Raw genomic sequence first — 24413 nt, 5'->3', positions numbered from 1 at the left:
TTGTGAATGTGGTGTTTTACAAAGAAACAAACAAGTTATTCCAACGCCCTTCAAAACAGAAGTGAAAATGCGTGGGCGTAATATACCATGATATACCTAAAAACAGTTGGTAATTCATTTCTCTCCTTACAAACTCCTTGAACTCACAACATCTTAAAAAGCATCATTGCGATCCTTTCACCCCGTGTGTAAAATAGAAACAAAACATGAAGTGTAAATAAAGATGCTCTGTATTATAGTTTGATGTTACATTACGAACCTCCAACAACAGACAGTCGATGTTTAACAACCACTGTAGTGATGACTCCCTGTAGTGATGACTCCCTGTAGTGATGACTCCCTGTAGTGATGACTCCCTGTAGTGATGACTCCCTGTAGTGATGACTCCCTGTAGTGATGACTACCTCAGTTTAACAGTCACTGTAGTGATGACTCCCTGTAGTGATGACTCCCTCAGTTCAACAGTCACTGTAGTGATGACCCCCTCAGTTCAACAGTCACTGTAGTGATGACCCCCCTCAGTTCAACAGTCACTGTAGTGATGACCCCCTCAGTTCAACAGTCACTGTAGTGATGACCCCCTCAGTTCAACAGTCACTGTAGTGATGACTCCCTCAGTTCAACAGTCACTGTAGTGATGACACCCTCAGTTCAACAGTCACTGTAGTGATGACCCCCTCAGTTCAACATTCACTGTAGTGATGACTCCCTCAGTTCAACAGTCACTGTAGTGATGACCCCCTCAGTTCAACAGTCACTGTAGTGATGACTCCCTCAGTTCAACAGTCACTGTAGTGATGACCCCCTCAGTTCAACAGTCACTGTAGTGATGACTCCCTCAGTTCAACAGTCACTGTAGAGATGACCCCCTCAGTTTAAGTCACTGTAGTGATGACCCCCTCAGTTCAACAGTCACTGTAGTGATGACCCCCTCAGTTCAACAGTCACTGTAGTGATGACTCCCTCAGTTCAACAGTCACTGTAGTGATGACCCCCTCAGTTTAACAATCACTGTAGTGATGACCCCCTCAGTTCAACAGTCACTGTAGTGATGACTCCCTCAGTTCAACAGTCACTGTAGTGATGACCCCCTCAGTTTAAGTCACTGTAGTGATGACCCCCTCAGTTCAACATTCACTGTGGTGATGACCCCCTCAGTTCAACAGTCACTGTAGTGATGACTCCCTGTAGTAATGACTCCCTCAGTTCAACAGTCACTGTAGTGATGACCCCCTCAGTTCAACAGTCACTGTAGTGATGACCCCCTCAGTTCAACAGTCACTGTAGTGATGACTCCCTCAGTTCAACAGTCACTGTAGTGATGACCCCCTCAGTTTAAGTCACTGTAGTGATGACCCCCCTCAGTTCAACATTCACTGTGGTGATGACCCCCTCAGTTCAACAGTCACTGTAGTGATGACCCCCTGTAGTGATGACTCCCTCAGTTCAACAGTGACTGTAGTGATGACTCCCTCAGTTCAACAGTCACTGTAGTGATGACCCCCTCAGTTCAACAGTCACTGTGGTGATGACTCCCTGTAGTGATGACTCCCTCAGTTCAACAGTCACTGTAGTGATGACCCCCTCAGTTCAACAGTCACTGTGGTGATGACTCCCTGTAGTGATGACCCCCTCAGTTCAACAGTCACATAGTGATGACTACCTCGGATCTTGGTATATCTAAGGGTTGCAACTCTACACAGTATGTTGATGCGTATAAGACCACTGGGAAACACACGGATTTTGTATCGAGATTAGATATATTTTCAGCTATAGCTCCAAAACCAGATATTTTAGATATAAATCTCTGAGCCTGATATATATTTAAGAAAAACGCCTTGCAACAATGTAAGTCTTGTGGCAGACAATTTCTTTTATCCCAACAATCTGAAGCACACAGATGTTTTTGGTATAAAATCTCCAAGACCCGGGTTTAATTCCATACAGGTGTCAAAAAGGTGGTGCCAATTTCTGTGCCATTGGATGTACCCTCTCAAGCTACGCACCATTCGAATCGTCTCTGTCCAATAGTATCTCGGCAATCAATGACAGGAATCCGTATTGTTAGTATTTTCGTGCACGTTACTATCAAATGACAGTACACAGACTGATGGCAGTCGTAAACGTTGTATAACTGTTTTTTCCTCTTTAAATAACTAAATTTATGTTTACAACAGATAAGCGTGTCTTCCAAAACGGACGTCATGGTGTAGGGACTACATGTATGTGCGGAGGGGTCTGGGTGTGACCTGGTTCATAAGGAATGCAAAGCTCCTTCGCAGTGCGTTATACCTTCGTTACTCTCTCGGTAACATCGCTGCCACCAGTGTGGGCGCCGCCATTACAAGAATCTTGAAATTTGCCCTCTAACCTCAATTATGATAATGTTTATACTTTTGTTTATTTATGTCTTTGGGAATGCAATCATAGTGAATTTTGAAAAGGTTTACTACTGACCATATGTCCCAGATAAATTTAACTTTTTGTTTGATCAGATTGGTTTGAGATTGCAGACAACGGAAAACTACCCAACTTCCCGCTTACATTCTCACCATACCAATTACATGATAGTTGACATGAAATAGAAATTAAAACTGACAAACAAAGAAAATAAGTTAGTTAGGGTAAGTGTAGTCGGTGTCACGTCAGTCATCGCTCGTTTGTAAACATGATGGTCCGTCGGTTGCGAGTTCAACTCCAAGCATGGTTGTGGCCACCTATCACAGAGGGGAGCTTTGACTGGTGACAGAGATGGTATTAGAGTGCTCCGCGAACAGGCTATTGCTGTAAGGAGCTTGAGTGAATGCAAGTAATATCAATACTCAAATCCTGCTCGAGGTGTTATGTAGGTAGCGGAAAAGGCCGAATGGACCCGATCGGTTACGTTCAGGCTTCCGTCTCTGGAAGTTCGGGGAGGTAATACCAATTTCATACATAAATGAAGTGATGATGGAGCACTTCACTGTCATAAGATAGAGCATCGTGAAAATCATATAATAATAATAATAATAATAACAACAACAACAACAACAACAACAACAACAACAACAACAACAACAATAATATGTCTGCCGTAGGGGCGAAATACATATGGTTCATTCCTAACATATGAAATGTACCATACGGAAACACGCGAAGGTAGTTGTATCTTTATAACACAATGTCAATCTTAAAACAACAAGTTTAACACATATTCCAATCATTAAAGTAACTTTATAAACCGCTAGGAATAAAATATCAGTGTGAACAGCCCCATGATACAGTGCCAAATGGTTTGCAGCCATGTGTGTTTAAATACACACTCAGACACTGGAAATCTTAGGCGAAAGTTTTCTGAAAAGTTGGTATCCCAACGATTTATAGAGCTTACAAAAATTAGTTCTTCCAGGTAACGGGGGCACGGCTGGCCCAGTCGTCTGAAGCGCCACGATTCGCTGTGCAGAGTTGCGTCCCTTGGGCACGCCAGAAACCTATGATTGTGGGTTCGAATCCCGGTTCGCCCCGATTATGTTTCTAGGTTTGTCAGCACCATACCCGTGCTCGTGGGTTACACCGAAGTGGTAAACGTCTGAGACCTGCATCACTTCGGGCTTTCCTTCCACATTAAGCTGACACGCCGCGATATAACTGTAATACTGCGTTCAACCCAACTCACTCACTCTTCCAGGTAACGCTATTTACATATTTATCGGATCCTGATGCCATTAATCGGATCCATAACACTATCTATTACATGACAATTACAGTTACTAACTTCAGCGGGAATGGGGTACCATACGAGTCATCCTATTTTAGTGTAATGCTGTTTCCCTCGCCTTAGGCTTTGTCATAGCAGCCAGAAAACAAAGCAGCCTTATTTTCGAGTTTGGTTGGGTGGTAATGTGTGACAGGTGTTGAGATATACACGCCTCGGACGACTGATGCCAGTCATCTCATAGCTCATCCCTTCCACAGTTTCATTACCGCAATATATTAAATGAAACACGTACACACACGTAAATACCTGTAACAACTGCCAAAAACAACTGTTGACTATTTGTCTAAATTAGTTGTTCCAGAAAACACTGGAAAACATTTCTGTCCCTGGCTTTACAAAAAGCTTTTCGAAACTCCAAGCTGATTGCCTTCCGCCGATTATTAAATGGAAGGTCGCTCCCCGGATAACGAACAAGAAGGATGGTGAAGATGTTATCTGTTTGCTTTATTGTAACAGCTGTAAAGCTGTTGTATGTCTCAATTGTAACGCCAGGGCAGAGAAGGTCCCCTGTAAACCTGTTTTGTGTCTCCATTGTAACGCCAGGGCAGAGAAGGTCCCCTGTAAACCTGTTTTGTGTCTCAATTGTAACGCCAGGGCAGATTAGGTCCCCTGTAAACCTGTTGTATGTCTCAATTGTAACGCCAGGGCAGAGTAGGTCCCCTGTAAACCTGTTTTGTCTCTCCATTGTAACGCCAGGGCAGAGTAGGTCCCCTGTAAACCTGTTTTGTGTCTCAATTGTAACACCAGGGCCCACTTGCACAAAACGATTTTAGCGCTAAGACTATTGTAAGCCTAGGTTAAAGTATGGGACTTACGATCATCTTAGCGCTAAGATCGCTTTGCGCAAGTGGGCCCTGGGTAGAGTAGGTCCCCCGTAATTCTCCATATTATTCCAGGGCAGAGTTGGGCATCTGTAAACCTGTTTTGATTCTCCCTATTATTCCAGGGCAGAGTAGGGCATCTGTAAACCTGTTTTGTCCCTCACTGTAACGCAAGAGCTGAGTAGGTCCCCCGTAAACCTGTTTTGATTCTCCCTATTATTCCAGGGCAGAGTAGGGCATCTGTAAACCTGTTTTGTCCCTCACTGTAACGTAAGAGCAGAGTAGCTCCCCCGTAAACCTGTTTTGATTCTCCCTATTATTCCAGGGCAGAGTAGGGCATCTGTAAACCTGTTTTGTCCCTCACTGTAACGTAAGAGCAGAGTAGCTCCCCCGTAAACCTGTTTTGATTCTCCCTATTATTCCAGGGCAGAGTAGGGCATCTGTAAACCTGTTTTGTCCCTCACTGTAACGCAAGAGCAGAGTAGCTCCCCCGTAAACCTGTTTTGATTCTCCCTATTATTCCAGGGCAGAGTAGGGCATCTGTAAACCTGTTTTGTCCCTCACTGTAACGCAAGAGCAGAGTAGGTACCCCGTAAACCTGTTTTAATTCTCCATATTATTCCAGGGCAGTAGGCCCCCAGCACCTAGTTTTCACTCCCAGCTGTTGTTCTGGGCCCAAGGGTTGTTGTAGACATCATATTGCCCCGGTGACTGCTTCAAGAGACTCTATTTTATCCTCAGAAAGGAGGACCCAAAGAATATGTTAGTGACTCACAACAAATTACTTAGTATCTTACGGTCATTCAGTAAGAAGTCAAGATAACGTTACACAGACAGAAATCTAATCCAGAATCCAGAACTGTAGATTTGTTTCTTTGTTTAAAAAACAAAATCAGATATATTGACATTTAGATTAAAGAAATTATTAAGCGATATGATTTACGTATCTCGTGTTAACGAGTTGTTTATGTGTAAGTACACCAAAACTCGATGTCTACTTTTTGAAATAGGTGAGGTGAAATGGGGTGTCACATCGCATCCAAGATTATTGCACTTTTATCGCGACTTGGAATAACTATACACCAGGCATTGGTTGTTTATCTCCTTAAGATACACTCTTATCATTTAAATTCATTATCGCAAATTGGAAAAAAATTAATTTACATGTATTTTTTTCGAAGATAAGTATTTTAGAGGTGAATTGTGGTGAAATGGGGTTTAGGATAGCGTTCAAGATAATTGCTCTTATATAACGACATGTATGCGCGTGCGTGTTTGTGTGCATGTTTGTGTGTGCGTGTGTGCGTGTGTGTGTGTGTGTGTGTGTGTGTGTGTGTGTGTGTGTGTGTGTGTGTGTGTGTGTGTGTGTGTGTGTGTGCTTGCACTTGTCTGGACTAATGCCGATTTTATAGAGCTAGCCCACTGAGATACCATGCCGCAGTTTAACATGAATACCCCACTCAGACACACTATACTCAGTATATTGTCTCCGAGCTAGACCACGGAGGCGATCTTGAAATAGAAAAATAGTCAGAACATGTTATACAAATCCAATATGATCTCTAGCTCCAGTATGACCAGCGCTTTATGACGGTAATATGCAGAAATGGTTTGTGTGTTTGTTGTTTAACATCGCGCTCAGCAATATTCGAGCTATATGACGGCGGTATATAAATAATCGACTCTGGACCAGACAATCCAGTGAGTCACATCATGAATATCGATCCACACATTTGTGATACGATGACATGCATCAACCAAGTCAGCGAGCCTGACCACTCGATCCCGTTTGTCGCCTCTTACGAAAAGCATAGTCACCTTTTAGGGCAAGCATGGGTTTCTGAAGACCTATTCTACCCCAGATCTTCACGGGCTCCGAAATTGCTAGTAATAAAGGACTTATATTGTGACTGATAACGCATATGTTCTCTTCTTAAGAGTTGATAATCAGAATGTTTGCTTCAGGGTGTAAGTATTTTTAGTGAATATTTGCGAAAACAATTATTGATGATAATTACTTATACATGTACGTTTGTAGCAGTTTTTAGCCTATATACTGATGATGATAAAAAAGTATACCGAATTTTGTCATAAAGGTAAAATAGAACACTAACCGCGCGCTGATGCTTATGTTTTAGTGAGTATGGTTTTACGCCGGTTTTAGCAATATTCCAGGAGTATCACGACCGGGGAGACCAGAAATGGGCTTCAAATATTGTACCCATGTGGAGAATCGAACCCGGATCTTTGACGTGACGAGCGAACGCTTTAACCACTAGACTATCCCACCGCCCCTGGTATAACATATGGCGAGCTATAAACTCTCATAAACACACACTATTGACCTTCAAGTGTCAACATCATAGATCCCACACATCAATAGGGCTGACATGGGCGATTTACCAGGTCACACTCATATCAGGACGACTTGTGAGTTTATATTCGTTATTGTCTCTTAATGAACGTCAATCCGTTAATATTGTGTATGGCCTCCACGTGGAAAGAAACAGACGTTCACACGACGTCGGACAGAGTTCGTTGGCGTTTAATGACGCATCAAGAATTGCCCTCCATTCCTCTCTCAGTTATTGTTCAAACTGATTTCCGGTAATTGGAGGATTGGGACGGCGTCGGATGGTCTTGTCAAGATGATCTCAAGGATGTGAGTGACATGTCTGGTGAAGCGGTTGGTCATGGGCAAACACTGACGTTGTTCGAGGCCGTGTTGTACAACACGAGCTGTGTGAGGTCCCGTTGAAACAAGATCTTGGGTTGCGCTGAAAGAACGGTAACACGTAACACGTCGTAACACGAGGTCAATGTAACTGTTGGGGATTTAAATATTAAAATATATATATATATTTTTAATTTTGTTATTTTTTTATTGTTCCTGGTAAAAGTACATCATGTTTTGATAAGAGTCCAAATACATGACCAGGGTTTTTTAAGAAAGTACATATCATTCACACACATCCATACACACATTCACACTCACTAGAAGCTTTATTATTTGTGAAGACAGAATGCAGGATATATATTTAGTAAAGTTTTTGAAAAGCAAATGTTTATATTTTCAAAAGGTTTTCATAAGGAGCCCATTTCGTATAGAATTCAGTCTGTTTGGCTTTATTAAAGTGTCTATATTTTTCTATTTGGTAATAATATTTAACCTCATTTTGGAAATGTGTAATGGTTGGTAGGTCTGAAGTAAGATTTATCTTGCCAGTATGTGGACACTTGGATTCAATCCATTGTGAAAATCTTTTCCAGAAATTTTTGCTTACCCTACAGTCCCAAAACAGATGTTGGATAGATTCTGCCTCGGCATTACATAAAGTACATAGAGAGTTGTCAACAATATGCATCTTGGGTAGATAAGTATTAACAGGTAGATTTCTATGGAGCAATCTAAGCTGAAACCATCTAAGTTTAGGGTCTGGAGTAGTTTTGTGTGCTCTGATAAATAAGCTAGGCCAGTTCATATCCATTAAAAGTTCCTCTTCCCACTTGTCAATAACTTTTAAGCTTTCATCGGTTTGACTTAATACATAAGCCTTTTTTACATGAAAAGAGATTGGCAATAGATATATTTGTATTGTTTGTTGTTTCCGATGCAGGTCTTTATTAATGCCTAATTGTATCATGTATGTATTTACTGATCTTGTAATACCATAAAATTCAAGAAAATTTATATTGAAGTATTTATTACAGAATTATTGCAATGTCATAAAATTTCAATGTATGCTGTGTATATTATTGAGATGAAAGGTTTGTTATCTAATGATTTGCCATTTATAATAATATTTTTATTGTATAGCAGAGGTTCCCTTAGGAACTCTTCATAATTATTGGAGTTTATTTTATTGCTATATTTAGAAAAGGCAGTAAAACAATCTTACCAAAATTGGTTTTTGGCTATGACAACCAGTTGTGTCCTCTGTAGGACAGAACCCCCCCCCCCCCCCAAAAAAAAGACCCCCCCAAAAAAGACCAAAAAAGGACAAAAATCAACAACAACAAACCCAAACATCACACTGCCACCGCAAAACGGTATAGTCTCCCGAGTAGAACAGTGAGTCGTCCTTCCTTCCACACGTCGGTAGATCTGTGTTCTTCCATCGACTCTGAACATCTGGAACCTGCTCTCATTAGAAAATAGGACACGTTGCTAGTTTGGCGTGTCCAAAGTAAACACCGTAGCCGATGTTGCCTCGTCAACGCCATTCATGCGAATGGTTAATATGCCCTGATACCACGCTCTCGACGTCTCTGATATCATGCTTCATGCGCATTGCAAGTTATCTTCACAATGTTTTTTTTACACGTGCAGCATCGCCCAAACGCAGCACCTTGCGACGATGTTTCATGTTGCGTTATGTCGAACAAAGCTGTGACCTATATGACATTGCATGGAACATGAAGCAACTGTTTTTGGACCAGCCGACTGGAAATGACTATACACTAGGCATTGATTGTCATGCAAATACATTATCGCAAATTGGAACAAAATTAATTTACTTGTATTGTTTTCATTGCTCGTATATAGCGACGTGTATGCGCGCGCGGCATTATACTAGTCCTGACTAATGCCGATTTTATAGTGCCAGCCCACTGAGATACCATGCCGCACTTGAACATGAATACCCTACTCAGACACAGTGTACTCCGAGCCGACCAGTCCGTTTTTTATTCCCTTACTGACGAGCGCCAAGCAAAATCATTTAAAAAATATTAAGTTTTGGATCAAGATAAAAGTTAAGTGGCTGTTCACAACCTGTTTATTTAAGTATTGACTGTGTTTTTTTCGGTTCATTTAAGGATTGACTGTGGTTTTTACCCGGTTCATTTAAGGATTGACTGTATTTTTTTTCGGTTCATTTCAGGATTGACTAGTTTTTTTTCCGGTTCATTTAAGGACGACTGGTCCGACTGTGTAAGATGTGACGAATCGTCACATGGCGCTGGCCTGTGCCAGAGATACTATGCTGGCCGCATGGAACTCTGGGTAGGGAAGTGTCGCCAAGTAAAATTGCTTTGATAATTTATGATGTCTTGTTTGCATTATTGTACCTTACTGTGTGAAGCCAATGTCTCGTGTCCCCCGCCGTGATATAGCTGGAATATTGCTAAAAGCGGCGTAAAACCATACTCACTCACTCACTATTGTACCTTATATTATACATTTGCTTAATATTATTATTTTTGCATGTTTACGACATCCAATCTGATAAATGTATTACAATTAAACATTCCTAATTCAAATCCAACATTTCATTGAATATACATCGTTTTCTTACAGCTCCCTCTGGTAGCTATCGCTGTGGTCCTGATGTCATCACCAGTACTACACACATATGCAGGGGCGTCAACACCGATAGATGGCGCTGTTTCTCACCCTCACCAAAGCCAAACAGACGACGTTTTCTTGAAGGCCCTGTTACATAATATTGGACCACTGATACCTGACTATGACAGCTATTCACAACCAACTCAAGATGTGGCTACCCCACGTGCATATATCACTGTCAGAAATTCATTTCATCAAGGAAAACCTAAGAACAGCATCTCTGTTCCCACCTATAAAGGTCAAGGTCAAAACAAACGTGACTTCTGGACACCTCAAAATCGCTACAAGAGAGTTCGCGTGTGTCCGTTCTTAAACCGTGTCGGATTCCCTCTCGGAGGCTGTCTATATTCTTATATCAAACCGGCCTACAAGCCTCCACCACCCACCCCGAAACCAGCAAGCAAACCCAAACCCATCCCCCGTCCTGTGATCATGTGGCAGCCTTACCAAGCAAGATGGCCGGAGTTTTACTTCCTGGGAGGCGCGCTTGGAAGACGGTAAAGGGAAATCCGTCAGACTACGATGACTCTTAACATTTAATTTGAAACTTGAATTTGAAAAACGTCGAAACGTTATCACCAGAATTTCACATGCCCGTCGTGTAATAGCCTTCTTCATGTGATTGTGTAACGGAATAAAACATATGACTTTTCATAATGATGTGCAGTGACTTCATTGTGAGCCGTTTATATTTTGTCAGTGGCAAATCTATTAGATTCGGTTGGAAATTCACAGAGTATGGTCTCAGGAAGCAGGTGACACGTGCTAAAGATTATGTTCGTATGTTCGTATAAGATGAGTGCATGCACGGCGATCTCGAGTGGTGGGGGGTGATGGGTGACCTGTGCGCTGTGCACAGGACCACGTGTCACCACCATGGTATGGGTGTCTGAACAGATAAATGGTCCATAAACTAGTCCATAAATAGTCCGTAGTACCAGAGATCACCGTGGATCTTCCAGCCTCGAAATGGTCGCCAGCAACTTGTGGACATAATGGATCGGAAGGCCAGGCTCGGTGACTTGCTTGATTGCGTGTCATCGTACCCCGACGGCGTTCGGCGTTGTTCATAATATCAATCATTGGTTTGTCGATTATTTATTTGCTGTCGTCATATGGGTAGAATATTGATGAGTGTGGCTTTAAACAAAACTAAACCTGTATGAGACCATTTTACGAACACATGGGTTACATTTGGTATTTCCCACATATTCCCACATCTGTACCTTTACTCCAAATACCGATTGTCACATCTCTCCCACTTTTGGATGCGATCATTCGACCATTGCTTTTATCTGCGTAGCCAAGCTATATATATGGGGAACAACTTAGAGACACTTTCCTCTAAAAATAACGTCGGCCAATATATCAAGTTTATATATCAAGTTGCGAGCGGGGATTCAAATCTCCAGAAAAGACGTTATGATAGAACACTGTTTTATCGACAAATTAACCACGCTTCGTTCTTGATCGCTCTTTGCGATTTATCGTGTAGGTATCTTATATTATGTATAGAAAAAGAGCTGTTCTCCAACTACACAGACACGGAACTCATCATTTAATGATGTCTTTTGTAGCTGCTTCGCGACAGTATTTTTTCCATCCTTTCTGTTGCTTAAGTGGTTCTCTGAAGCGACTTGAAGACCCTCGAATATCCGGGATAGAACAGGTCTTCCGCAACCCTTGCTTGCCGTAAAAGGCGATTATGATTGTGAGAGGCGACTAACGGGATCGGATGGCTCGCTGACTTGGTTGATGCATGTCATCGTATCCCAATTGCGTGGATCGTGGCTCATGATATCACTCACTGGATTGCCTGGTCCAGACTCGATTATTTACAGACCGCCGTCATATAGCTGGAATATTGCTGCGTGCGGCGTTAAACAACAAACATCAAACATGTAGAGACTCGCGACCATCACGAGGAACATACAATGTTCTTGTATCATGTGGAGGAACATCTGGGGGAAGATAGTGTTCTTGTAACAACTGGAAGAACATACAGTGTTCTTGTTCCATGTCTAGGAACATTCAGTGTTCTTGTACCACGTGGATTAATATTTAATGTTCTTGTACCAACTGTGGGTTGTACCAACTGTCTAGGAAGTATGGGTTGTACGAGTTGTCTAGGGGGTATGGGTTGTACCAACTGTCTAGGGGGTATGGGTTGTACCAACTGTCTAGGGGGTATGGATTGTATATCGGGCATTTGTCAAAATGAGACCGATATCATTTGTAGAAGTTCACAAAAGATACATGGTAGTACGAGATATCCAAAAATATATGACCTTTTTTCCAGGAGCATATATTTAGGCATATTTTGTGTTTCTGCTGGTATGGCAATCAGTTTCAAATCACAAAGAAGTTAAACAACAACCTGCTAATGGTATGTTTGTGCAAAATAGGAAGAAAATGATGCGTTGTGCATCATGATAGTCTGATATTCTGTGTCGCTAACGCCATTTTCAAAGCGTTAGTTAAGAAGAAAGCGAGATTCCAATATACAAGATAGATATGTTGTATTTCATCCATATATGCTTCTCGATGAATTATTGACTTTATGTATTGTATTTATTCAGTAAAGAAGTTTGTCCACACAAATATAGTTTTGTTTTCGTCCTGATTTATTTCATTTAATCTGAGAGTTTTATGTCCCTTCTTCAATACATGCACAAATGTATGTTTATGCAAACCACTAGACATAATGTATCCATACTGTAAACTTAACTGGGGGAGGGGGGCAACCTAGTGGTTAAAGCGTTCGCTCGTCACGCATAAGACCCGGGTTCAATTCCCCACATGAGTACAATGTGTGAAGCCCATTTCTGGTGTCCCTCGCCGTGATATTGGAATATTGCTAAAGTCGGCGTAAAACCATACTCACTCACTCACTCAGTTAACGTGATTAAATACAGTAAACTGGTTATAACGAAGTTAAAGGGGACGCTTATTTTAGTTCGACATAACCGCAGTTCGTTATAAGCATATATACAGGATATACAAACAATAGAACGTTATATCCGTAAGTTCGTTGTAAGGTACGCCTCAAAGGTATGACGACACACCACCAGCAATGTTCCACACTGTGACCAGTTGATGCCCATCTGTAGTGTTGACAAGCATGTAGCACATATGTATGTGGACAGTTATGTGGAGCCTCCTAGATTCCTAGATATCACTACACCGCTCTCCGGCATCACCTAGGTGCTCATCATCTCCGATCTGTCTCTTTACGCCTTCTTTACTCCATACAACTGAATTGTTATGTTTTCTAAATATAACTAGATGTGTCTGGTTGATCTGGGTAGTTAACTCCCCAAAACAAGTTCAAATCAGTGTTAAACCACAACCCACACATATAACAGATTTGTATTCGTCATGCGCGCGTTATGTCTTTAGGGGACGATTACACGTCACATCAGGCAGGGGCGGTGGGGTAGCCTAGAGGTTAAAGCGTTCGCTCGTCACGCAGAAGACCCGAGTTCGATTCCCCACATGGGTGCTATGTGTGAAGCCCATTTCTGGTGTCCCCCGCTGTGATATTGGTGGAATATTGCCAAAACCGGCGTAACACAGTACTCACTCCAACTCACTCACGCCAGCCAGCCTTCAAACAGTTGTTTGTGACGTCAGACCCACATGTCATGCGCACAACACAGTACAGTAGCTATCACGTGAGTCAAAACAAATTTTCGGCAGTCGGGGAACCCAATGAAAAAAGAAAGGTGTATTCCTTATTCCCGTTAAGCGCACGATCCGACCTGGCCGAGACAAGCCAAGTGTAGTGGTGTAAGGGAGGTAACTGTGCACAGACTTGAACGTCTCCGCACCCCTCGCGAGCGAATTTATCGCCGATCACACAGCCACCTCAAAGTCATGAATAAAACTTTCGAAGACACCAGAATTCATTAGCTACTCTTTAAAGCTGTTGTAGTTAGTGTCAAACACTGATATAGAGGGATGCTGGAGCCCCCCCCCCCCCCCCCCCTCCCCCCCCCCCCCCCCCCCCAGACACACACACACACACTTTAACCATTCCTAATATTCAAACATTCGTAAATTTTATAGGTGATCGGGAAACTGAGAGAAATCATGTACATACACTTTGATACAGCAATTTCCCCATTTGAATGAGAACAGACAAAAACATGCCCTCTTCCTTTTTGAGATGAAAAGATTTTAGTCAATGTTATATACTCACCTCTATGTGGGGTTGAAAGTACAGCAATCTTGTATTTCTTAATTTGTGATGCTGAAACGTATATTATTTCAATAAGTCTGCTGTCTATTCTTTGTGTGCGTGTCAGCTTATCGATATATTAGTCCTCCGATAGAGCAAAGTATAGTAATATAAAATACGCTTTGAATATTGTAATTCTGAACGAATAAAATACTTACAGGAATAAAGCAGAGCATGCTCGACTGTATAGTGGACATACATGTGTAGCATGTGTACAGCTTGCCACTTTCAGGCCATTTGGAATCAGTGACAAAGTAAAAGTAGCGGATAACTTGTCCTCGTGATTCATAAGCGAACGAGTTTCTATTAAACCTTAATGCTTGCGACACCCTATTGTTGTCAAAGCTGATTTTGAGCCAGGTGTTCGCTGACCTTTCTAAACGTACACTTCAACGACTATAGGTCATTATGTAAAATTATAGAGAAAATACTTATCAGCCATAACGTGGTTTAAATCACTCGAATCCTTCGGGGCTCGTTGATTCTACTTCTGGAATCAACAGATTCTCATGATGTCCTCCATTATTGATCATCATCGTGAAGAAGCCGAAGTCAGGCCAGAGGAAATGGAGCAAACCAGACACTATTGTCTTCCCGTGGGGATTCCGGTTCAGATTATAGGTACCCGGCAACCTCTGCTTGTCTCCCCGTGGGGATTCCGGGTAAGATTATAGGTTACAAGCAACCAATGCCTATCTCCCCGTGGGGATTCCAGGTAAGATTATAGGTCCCCAGCAGTCTCTGCTTGTCTCCCGGTGTTAATCCTGGGTAAGAATCTAGGTTACAAGCAGCCTCTGCTTGTCTACCCGTGGGGATTCCGGGTAAGATTTAGGTCCCCAGCAACCTATGCATGCCGTAAGAAGCGCCTAAATGGTCAGGCTCGTTTCCCAGTTGAATGGATCTCTGCTCATGTCAATCACTGGATTGTCTGGAACAGACTCGATTACCACAGGCGGCCGCCATATGGTCGGAATATTGTTGAGTGCGTCCTCAAACAAAAACCTTTCGAATAAAATTCGACGATTTCCAAGTCTTCAGGAAAAACGACGTGGTATCCTCGAAATCCTCTCTGAGCTATTTTCTCTTACGCACAAGGAAGTGCGGCGGCTTCAAAATAAGATTGTTTAAATGGAAAAGCGGATTTCAGGACCGAAGAGTATCGCCTTCAGGTCATCTTAGTGGCTCAAAGGCGCTTTCACAAATTGAGATGATAATTCAACTGATGACACGATTAAGGTGTTCATACAGTAGAAATTTGCCAAAGAGGGCATGGATTTAATCAATTTAGGCAATATATTCAGAAACAAAAGTATTTCACACCATTTCTCCATTTTTCAAAATCCAAATGCACCACTCTTACGCCAACACCATTGCAGCCAAAGACGTCAGGTGTGTGTTTGCATGCGCGCGCGAGTGATATATTTTATTAAGATAACTGAACAACTGTTTTTTCTGTACGATATGTTCATTTCAGAGACTAGATGTTAGTCTAGAGATAGTATAACCAACAGTTATACCTTCACTCAGAGGCCATTCTAATGAGAATAATTCCATATTCTAAGTTGCAACGTAGCATTTTTCAAAATCCACTGGCACCTCTTTATGGCAACAATGTTGTATGTGTCTGTTTCAGTGTTACTGCAAAATATTTTTATGTATACATGATATATCCAAATAATTAAAAAACTATGTTGGTCATTACTTGGAGTCTCTTTGCATGTGTCATTCGCATGGCACCATACAATGAAAGCAGTGGGTAGTTTAAACGTTGTTATCTTAATCAACGGCAACAGCACGTTCTGTGATCGTATTTGCAGACTGAAACATGCTCTTTATTACAAAAAATAAACAGTTATGGGTTAAGTTGACAGCAAATATGTTTTATCTTGTCTGACTGTGTGTACGTTCACAGTGTTTGCCTTCTCTGATTGATGATGACGTGTCATGGCGCCCTGGCGGTCGAGACTCAGTTACACACTGGCCACAATTATTGTTGATCCCGTGTAGGGTGGAGCAGATACATTGTCTTTTTTCCAGGTATTTGGGAGTCCCATCGTCTAAAACGCCACGATTCACTCACTCACTCACTCACTCACTCAAGGCCGACCACCCACACACCAACTCCAGGTATTTGTAATACATAAATACTGTTGGCATTTCACCGGCGATATGACCAAAACTGTTCTGGATATGAAATATTAAGGAAACCTTAAACATGAACGCCTTTCTCAGATGCAGTTCTTCATTCCGGCTTTCAAAGGTTGTTCAGTTGTGACAGAGTTTCTAATAATACTGTTTATGATTCGGAGGTTCTTTGTTCGTGTTTTTCTGATTGCTCACTTGTGACGATATTTTCTAAAAATACAATATATGAATCTCAAGTTCGTCATTTGCCCTAACGCCGATTGCTCACTTGTAACGACATATTCTAATATTTCCGTTTGCATGTATTTTTGACGGGTGCCGCTGGTGAGTCAGGATACGCTGACCTTTTCACCAACATCTGCTGTCATCACTATTTGATAGTGGCTTGTGAGCACATGCAATGATCTGGTAGGAATTGTTCAATGATATGTTTATCGTTAATATACTCTTCAAAAAAAGAAACTTGACACTGACTTTCAAAATGTAATATAATGCGATTGTTTCAAAATAGGACACAGAAACCATAATTGAAACACTGTTTGAAGATCAATGTACACAATGTTCAAAACATTAATCGTGTCACCTAGACAGACACACGTACACGATACGGTTAATGTCACAGGGGTACAGAAAATGTCAGTATCGGTTGTGCCCACCACGTGCATCAATCACTGCTTTACACCGACGACCCATAGATGCGATCAAGTTGTCAATAACACGCTGTTGGATGTGCTGCCATTCATGCTGAAGTGCATCAAGAAGCGCCGGAAGTGATTTGGGCGGTGGATTCCTTCTGCGAACGATGTCGATGCAACTCGTCCCACAGATTCTCAATCGGGGACACATCTGGTGACCGGGCTGGCCAAGGTAATGTCTGGATGTTGTTGTGCTGTAAGAAGTCCTGACAAACACGTGCAATATGCGGTCGAGCGTTGTCCTGCTGGAACTGTCCGCCATGAAAGTTGACGTGAGGAAGAACGTAAGGCTGTAGGATCAAGTCCCTGTAACGCACACCTGTCAATGCACCTGCAACATGCACGAGAGACGTCCTACCACCGTGATTAATTCCGACCCATACCACGACACTCCCGCCGCTAAATGGGACAACCTGCTGCACACAGTTGGGGGCGTAACGTTGACTCCGACGTCTGTAGACATGTGCGCGCCCATCAGCACGTGTGAGTAGGAAACGGGACTCGTCAGTAAACAGTACATTTCTCCACCTTGCACGTGCCCATATAACCCTCTGTTGGCACCAAAGCAGACGGTCCGCCAGATGACGTGTGGTCAATACATGACGTCGAACAGGTCTTCGTGCAAAAAGTCCAGCCTCCCTCAGTCTGTTGCGTACCGTTTGATCTGATATTCTACGTACCCCAGGGATCTGTGTTGCTGTAGACGTGGCTGTGGTAGTGCGGTCTCAGAGGTGTCGCAGCCGGATGTATCGATCTTGTGCTTGGGTTGTCACCCTTGGTCTTCCTGACCTTGGTCTAGTCGTCAACTTTGTTGGTGTTGTTGTATCGGGTCCACAGTACGGAGATTGTGTCTGGATACGCCAAAGTGCCTGGCCACTTCTTGCTGAGTTGCTCCAGCTTGTAATCTCACAATGGCGTTGTTACGTTGAACTGCATTCAGTCTTGGCATTCTGTCACCGCCTCTACTGCCGTTATAAGGACTGTATGAACAGCCGTTGATGTGGATTTTTATACCCATTCAGCAGGGAGGCCTGCATGCCTAAATGCATAATCCTGTGTACAGGCGTTTGCGTTTGGATGAAGCTGTAAAATTGATCCCCAAACGCTACGTTTATGTGCTTTGCATGTGTTTTCGCGAATTATAGACACACCATCTTTCTGTTTGACTTATTTGGTTCTCATTCAATGTAATTATTTTAGATATTTGGCAAAAAGTGGTTTTACATCTATGTCAAGTTTCTTTTTTTGAAGAGTATATAATTATACATTTAGTATAAACTATCTTTAGTTTCTTTATCCACATGAATCGGAATTTCTGCTCGGATTGGCAAAGTCGAAACAAGTGAATTTGGCCAAGAAGTTTAACTTAAGCTTCCGTTATATCTGATATCGTTCAATCAAATAGCCAATTCCCTTCCACTGATTTACCCACATGAACCAGAAATAAAGGAGACGAGTGAGACCGCCTCGTCTGTTCTATATTGTGATGTACATGTATGCATAGAGACTCAATGTCAAACCACTCTCCACAAGACTGTATGGCAAGAGAGATGACTTCAACTTTCCAATAGTTAACTTTCCATTCATGTCTAGCAATATTCCAGCAGCTCAAGCCTTTTAATTACACTTTTAACGTAGCATCAAACCTGCTCTTTCCATCAAAATTTTAATGAGCATCCTACGACTTTTGGTCAGAAGTCGTTTGATCAACGTAACAACATTCAACGACAAAGCCAAGCTTTCAAAAGGTTTTATGGCAGACATTTTGAGGACATTTCAAATCAGATACATCTGTTACAAAAATGATGTCCGATACGATTCAATATTTTTCAGGTGAACAATTGACTTGCCTTTGCATGTGTTTGTGAGGTACGTGGAGTAACCTCTTCAGTGAACACATGCTTCCCATTACTCACAAAGTGCACACGTTCGCGGAGTAACTTATTCAGTTAACACATGCTTCTCATTATTCACCAAGTGCACACGTTCGTGGAGTAACTTATTCAGTTAACACCTGCTTCCCATTATTCACAAAGTGCACACGTTCGTGGAGTAACTTATTCAGTTAACACATGCTTCCGATGATTCACCAAGTGCACACGTTTGTGGAGTAACTTATTCAGTTCAAACATGCTTCCCATCATCCATCGATACATCATTCACTGAATTGATTTTCACTTTGTATGAGTTCATTGGTGTGTGAACCTTCACAGAGTGAGGGCCAAGTTCTATGAACGCCGGAGCTCACATGCTCCAATGAACTCACATAAAGTAAAAGTCAATTCTTATGACTTTTTATATCACTATTTTTACCACGAAGGATGTACATCTATACACAATTTTATTTTGTACGCGTGACTTCATGTTTACACTGTGGCCATACGACCAGCAACTGTATCGCTGAATGAAGTAGTTCCTCAAACAGAGAGGTGACATGAGCGTATTTATGATGACATTTTTCCATAGTGACATCAATTTGTAGTTTGATTACAGCACATATAGTCAAATAGTATCACCACTAGATGAGAACGAACTACCCCATTAAGTGAGTCTCAATGACAGCTCGTCGTAACACATTTACATCAAGTACAAGACGTCAAAATGGCCGACGGGCGAGATATTCGAAGCCGTAAATGAACCTGTGACGATTGTGTTCGTCATCATTGTTTAGTTGACCGATCATTAAAAGATGGTTGTAGAGACGTGTCAAATCGATACTAAGCTATATTTATTGATGGCTGTTGACTGCCACTGTCAGCCTAGACACAGATCGAGTCGGTACGTTCAGGATAAAACCTTAGAAGAGTGTTTTATATTTCAACTTATGAACTGAAAAGCAAGAAATATAAGAATATTTTTTTAATTTGACGTTTACACGATATGCGACTTTTCCATTGGACGAGAGGTCGGTCACATGGCCGCGAAATTGACGTTCATAAGTGTATGAACGACACAATTTGACGTTCATACGTTTTTCACGAGACCGTGTTCTTGAAATGACGTAAACACTGACGGACTACTTCCACATTCCTGGGGAAACCCCTGGAAATTCCCTACCACGAAAACATACATTAGCATTATTTCTGATCATTTAGAACCTTTTATCTTGGTCACAGCATTTCAGTATACATTAAGAAACGTAAGAGAGCTTGACTGCATGATTGTTCACGAATTTCCTCGCTACGGCCCATCCTAATGAGCAAACGGAAAAATGCACATCCAAACTATCGTCAGTATCGACTCGATCTGTGTCTAGGCTGACAGTGACCGCCTCCAGCAATCTACGAATTTACCTTGGTGTCTGTTTGACGCATCTTTAATCACCTTTCAATAATCGGTCAGTTGATCAATTATGACTAACACATGTAACCGCCACAGGTTCATTAACAACTTCGGAAATCCTCCCGTTACGTTTATCGTGTCGGCCATTTTGACGTCTTGTACTTGATGTAGTTTATGTATTACGACGCGCTGTCATTGTGACTGACTTACCGAGGTAGTTCATTACAGACCTTTCTCATCTAATGGGGATATTATATGAAGACATGTGTTGCGTAAGATGTTTCTGAAGAGCAAGTTCTGCATCCATACGCTCATGTCACCTTCTCTTTTGGGGGATCTATTTTATTCCGCGATATAGCTGGTTGTTGTTTGGCTGTCAGTGTAAACATGAAGTCACACGTACTAAATAAAATTGTGTTTAGATCTTGGCCTACGTCCTTTGAGGAAAGAAATTGTGATAAAAAATTATAAGAATTGACTTTCACTTTGTGTGAGTTCATTGGAGTATGAACCTGCATAGAGTGAGGGCCAAACATTGTATGAACGTCGTCGCAAGCTCCGACGTTCATACAGTTTGGCCCTCACTCTATGCAGGTTCATACTCCAATGAACTCACACAAAGTGAAGGTCAATTCTTAAAGAAAATAAGGAAACATAGAGGTTCCCCTTTGAAAAATGATTCTGTGCCGCGGTATTAAAGGAATTCGATCAAAGCGTGCGAGAGAAAAGACACGTGCAGAATGGATACAATTGAAGTCATAACATGAAAAATTGAACAACCTTTTCTCACCGGCCAGGGTGGCTAAGTGAAAAAACCCAGTGGGTTACAAAACCTAACACGATATGTGAGATTGCAGGCTCCACTCACGTAAATGAATTTTCCTGTAAAATATTTTGATATTTTTCCAATCAAAAATCAACATAATATTCACATTTATTATAACTTAAATTGTAGAACCAACTGGTAAACAAGGATAACTTGAGTTGTGACAATATGATTTAACCATGTGCCTATGTGTCAACCCCGCGACAAGTGCTATGGTGGATATGTACATGTCAGGGCTCGGCATATCTTGCATAGATATCGTGACAAATGAAGGGAATGCATTTGCTGTAAAAATGGAATACTTTTTGTTACCCCCAAGCAATAATGCTAGCTTTTGACAATACTTGAGATTTATTTGTACCTTCTTTCTCAATGTAATTTATGACATTAAAGGCCAACTCTTGAGGTTGAGAATGTATGATTTGGCCAAAATAGTTAGATTACTGTAAAAGTCCAGTTTCCATTCTTGCCAAACTAGGCTGGTATTATGGAGTTATATGTTGGCTGTACTAACGAGTCTACATGGTCCAATCCAAATCGAGGAATGAAATCAACATTGGGTTCACAAACAACATGGCGACTGCCGTGCATTTCGGTCGATTGCAGGATTTGCAGGGCATGTGTACAGTCAACTGGGCGTCAACAGATGTTTTCCAAATCTTATAATCTTGTTAATCAAGCTGCTCAAGTGATTTGACTAACTTCGCGAGGTAAAACCCATTTTATTACAATAAAGGTCTTGATTATCAATCAGATCGTCTAAACTGGGCATCGCCTTGTTGTTTGAAGTAATGAAAGTGATAGGATAGGAGGGACAGAACTCGGAATTCCCACTAGTGGCTCCACGATTGGCTCCAGATGAACATATCTTACAGAAAAACAGTTGTTAAATACAATTAATAAAAATATAATAAAAAAGGAGCCCAGAGACTCTCTTCATTTTCAGTTACTGCAGTAATCTAGCCAAACATTATAGACTTGCATTGGCTGTATCGGATAATTTTATCAGGGTCTGTATGACAGACCAGGTGAGGGTGGAGGCAGGACATTTATAGTCAGTTAACTCCCTTGCCTCGGGAAGATGTGCTTTCCTGGCTTTGATATTCTATTTGTTTGTAATTAACTTTTATTGTCTTGGAATCTTGACATGTTGGTATCTTCATGGAAACAAATATACTTTTTGTCTAAAATGTACTGAACAAAAAACCGCACCGAGGCTTTTGCTAACCAGTTACACTCCGGATGAGCTGAAAGTTCTTTTGTTGTGAAATCCTGCGCCATCAATTAAATATAAATTGTCAATGCAAGAGAGTAACCAGTCTAGATTATCCGCCGAAACAGATTCCATTTGGCGTAAGGGCAAAAAAGCTTTGAAAATTATATGAATGGACCACTGAAAATCAGTGATGACACCAAGTGTTCCCCCAAAAGGGTAAACGTGTCTTGCATGACAAGAGTGACTTTCACGAAATGGTTTGAAAGATTTTTATATTCCTTTCTGGTGTAAAGTGTTCTGATTGATGAGAGGGCCGTATTGCATCAATATGTTCGGTTTACTATAATCAATTAACTATTTCAACTCATTGTGATCGAAGATAGTTTATGCCCCCGACATCTACAATGACTAAAGCTAGGTTAAAACAAAAAAAAGTTTTCTATTCTGATCAGTTTATGTTAGTTTTGCAGACCACTTTAGAAACCTGTTTTTACTGCACATTGTCTTTCAACTGAGACTCATGAAGTATACGAAGATATAAGCAAAACACACACTTCCTTTGCTTCATGGCGCAGTTAGCTACAGTAAAGTTCCTCGATCAATTTATTCTGATGTTGCGTGAGTTTACCTTGCTACGAAATTGTTCGGAGTAGAAAATCCCTTCGATTTTTAATGAGGTATTTTAAGAATTTCCTTTTCGAATGTTCAGAATTTGTAAACGTGACAAAACACTTTCCGTCAAATGGTCGGATGCATCATTTAGATATTTTGATAAGAACATTTATATCTGTAGTTTTTATATCTGACGAACGGCCAACCTCTCATTCTGCAGAAGGTATATTAGACTATGATAGCATGTCAGTCTGTAGTAAGTATCTATCAATCAGTACAGAATGCTCCCAGAAATGAATATACATATTGCAGGGTGTTGTCAGATGTCTATGTACATACTACAAATTGATATAATATCTGATATAAATTGTTAGATAGTCGGATAGACACGCTACATACTAGATTTTCAGACAGTCCAGAACACACACTGCAGAATAATATGTCGCTAGATTCAAACTACATATACAAGATAACTATTGAAATGCCGTCATTGTTTGATACACATACTATTGAGATGTTGCTCTGATAATCTTACTGAGATGTTGTTAAAATTGTAGTCAGAGATACACACACAATGTTATAAGGTTGTTAAAGTCTGATATACACACTACAGAAATGAGATGTTATAGTATGATATACACACTACAGATTGAGATGTTATAGTATGATATACACACTATAGATTGAGAATTTATAGTATGATATACACACTACAGATTGAGATGTTATAGTATGATATGCACACTACAGATTGAGATGTTATTGTCTGATATACACACTACAGATTGATACATTATTGTCTGATATACACACTACAGATTGAGATGTTGTGGTATGATATACACATTACAGATTGAGATCTTATAGTATGATATACACACTACAGATTGAGATGTTATAGTATGATATACACACTACAGATTGAGATGTTATAGTCTGATATACACACTATAGATTGATACATTAAAATCTGATATACACACTACAGATTGAGATGTTATTATCTGATATACACACTACAGATTGAGATGTTATTGTCTGATATACACACAATAGATTGAGATATTATAGTATGATATACACACTACATTTATGATTGTATTTCTTACATATCGATTATCATACCCAAAAACTTAGTGTCTTTGATAAAAGATACGCATCAAATTAGAGAAGTATTACATTTGCAGTATTCACATTTAAAATATAGGTAGTGTGTATGCCAAATATCTAATGACTTAAGATCGTGTGTTGCACACACGTACATGCGCGGTGTACAATTCCTCTTGCTCACTCGACAGCAACTGTGAGCCATGTTTTAAACATGCTATATTGATCTCTGACTTTAGTCTTCAAGACGAGGAACGTGAAACGACACGCGGTGTATCAAAAACAACTGCTTTAACGCAGACGTCGGTTTACCTGGTCGTACTCTCTGAACAGTCGTCTTGTATTCGTTATTCATTTGGTGGCAG

General features: G+C 41.1%; 1 protein-coding gene across 1 annotated transcript; it reads left to right on the top strand.

Annotated features, from left to right (window-relative positions):
- Nucleotides 1–380: 380 nt before the first annotated feature.
- On the top strand, nucleotides 381–10426 carry LOC139462638 (uncharacterized). Its single transcript, XM_071244471.1, has 4 exons — nucleotides 381–470; nucleotides 1303–1458; nucleotides 9494–9583; nucleotides 9878–10426. The coding sequence occupies exons 1-4, from the start codon at nucleotides 381–383 to the stop codon at nucleotides 10424–10426; spliced, it is 885 nt and encodes a 294-aa protein (XP_071100572.1).
- The last annotated feature ends 13987 nt before the right edge of the window (nucleotides 10427–24413 follow it).

Source organism: Haliotis cracherodii, unplaced genomic scaffold (assembly GCF_022045235.1).
Source record: "Haliotis cracherodii isolate W230 unplaced genomic scaffold, xgHalCrac1.p SCAF_15, whole genome shotgun sequence".
Taxonomy (NCBI): Eukaryota; Metazoa; Mollusca; class Gastropoda; order Lepetellida; family Haliotidae; genus Haliotis; species Haliotis cracherodii.
This window is presented reverse-complemented; position numbering and strand designations above follow the sequence as displayed.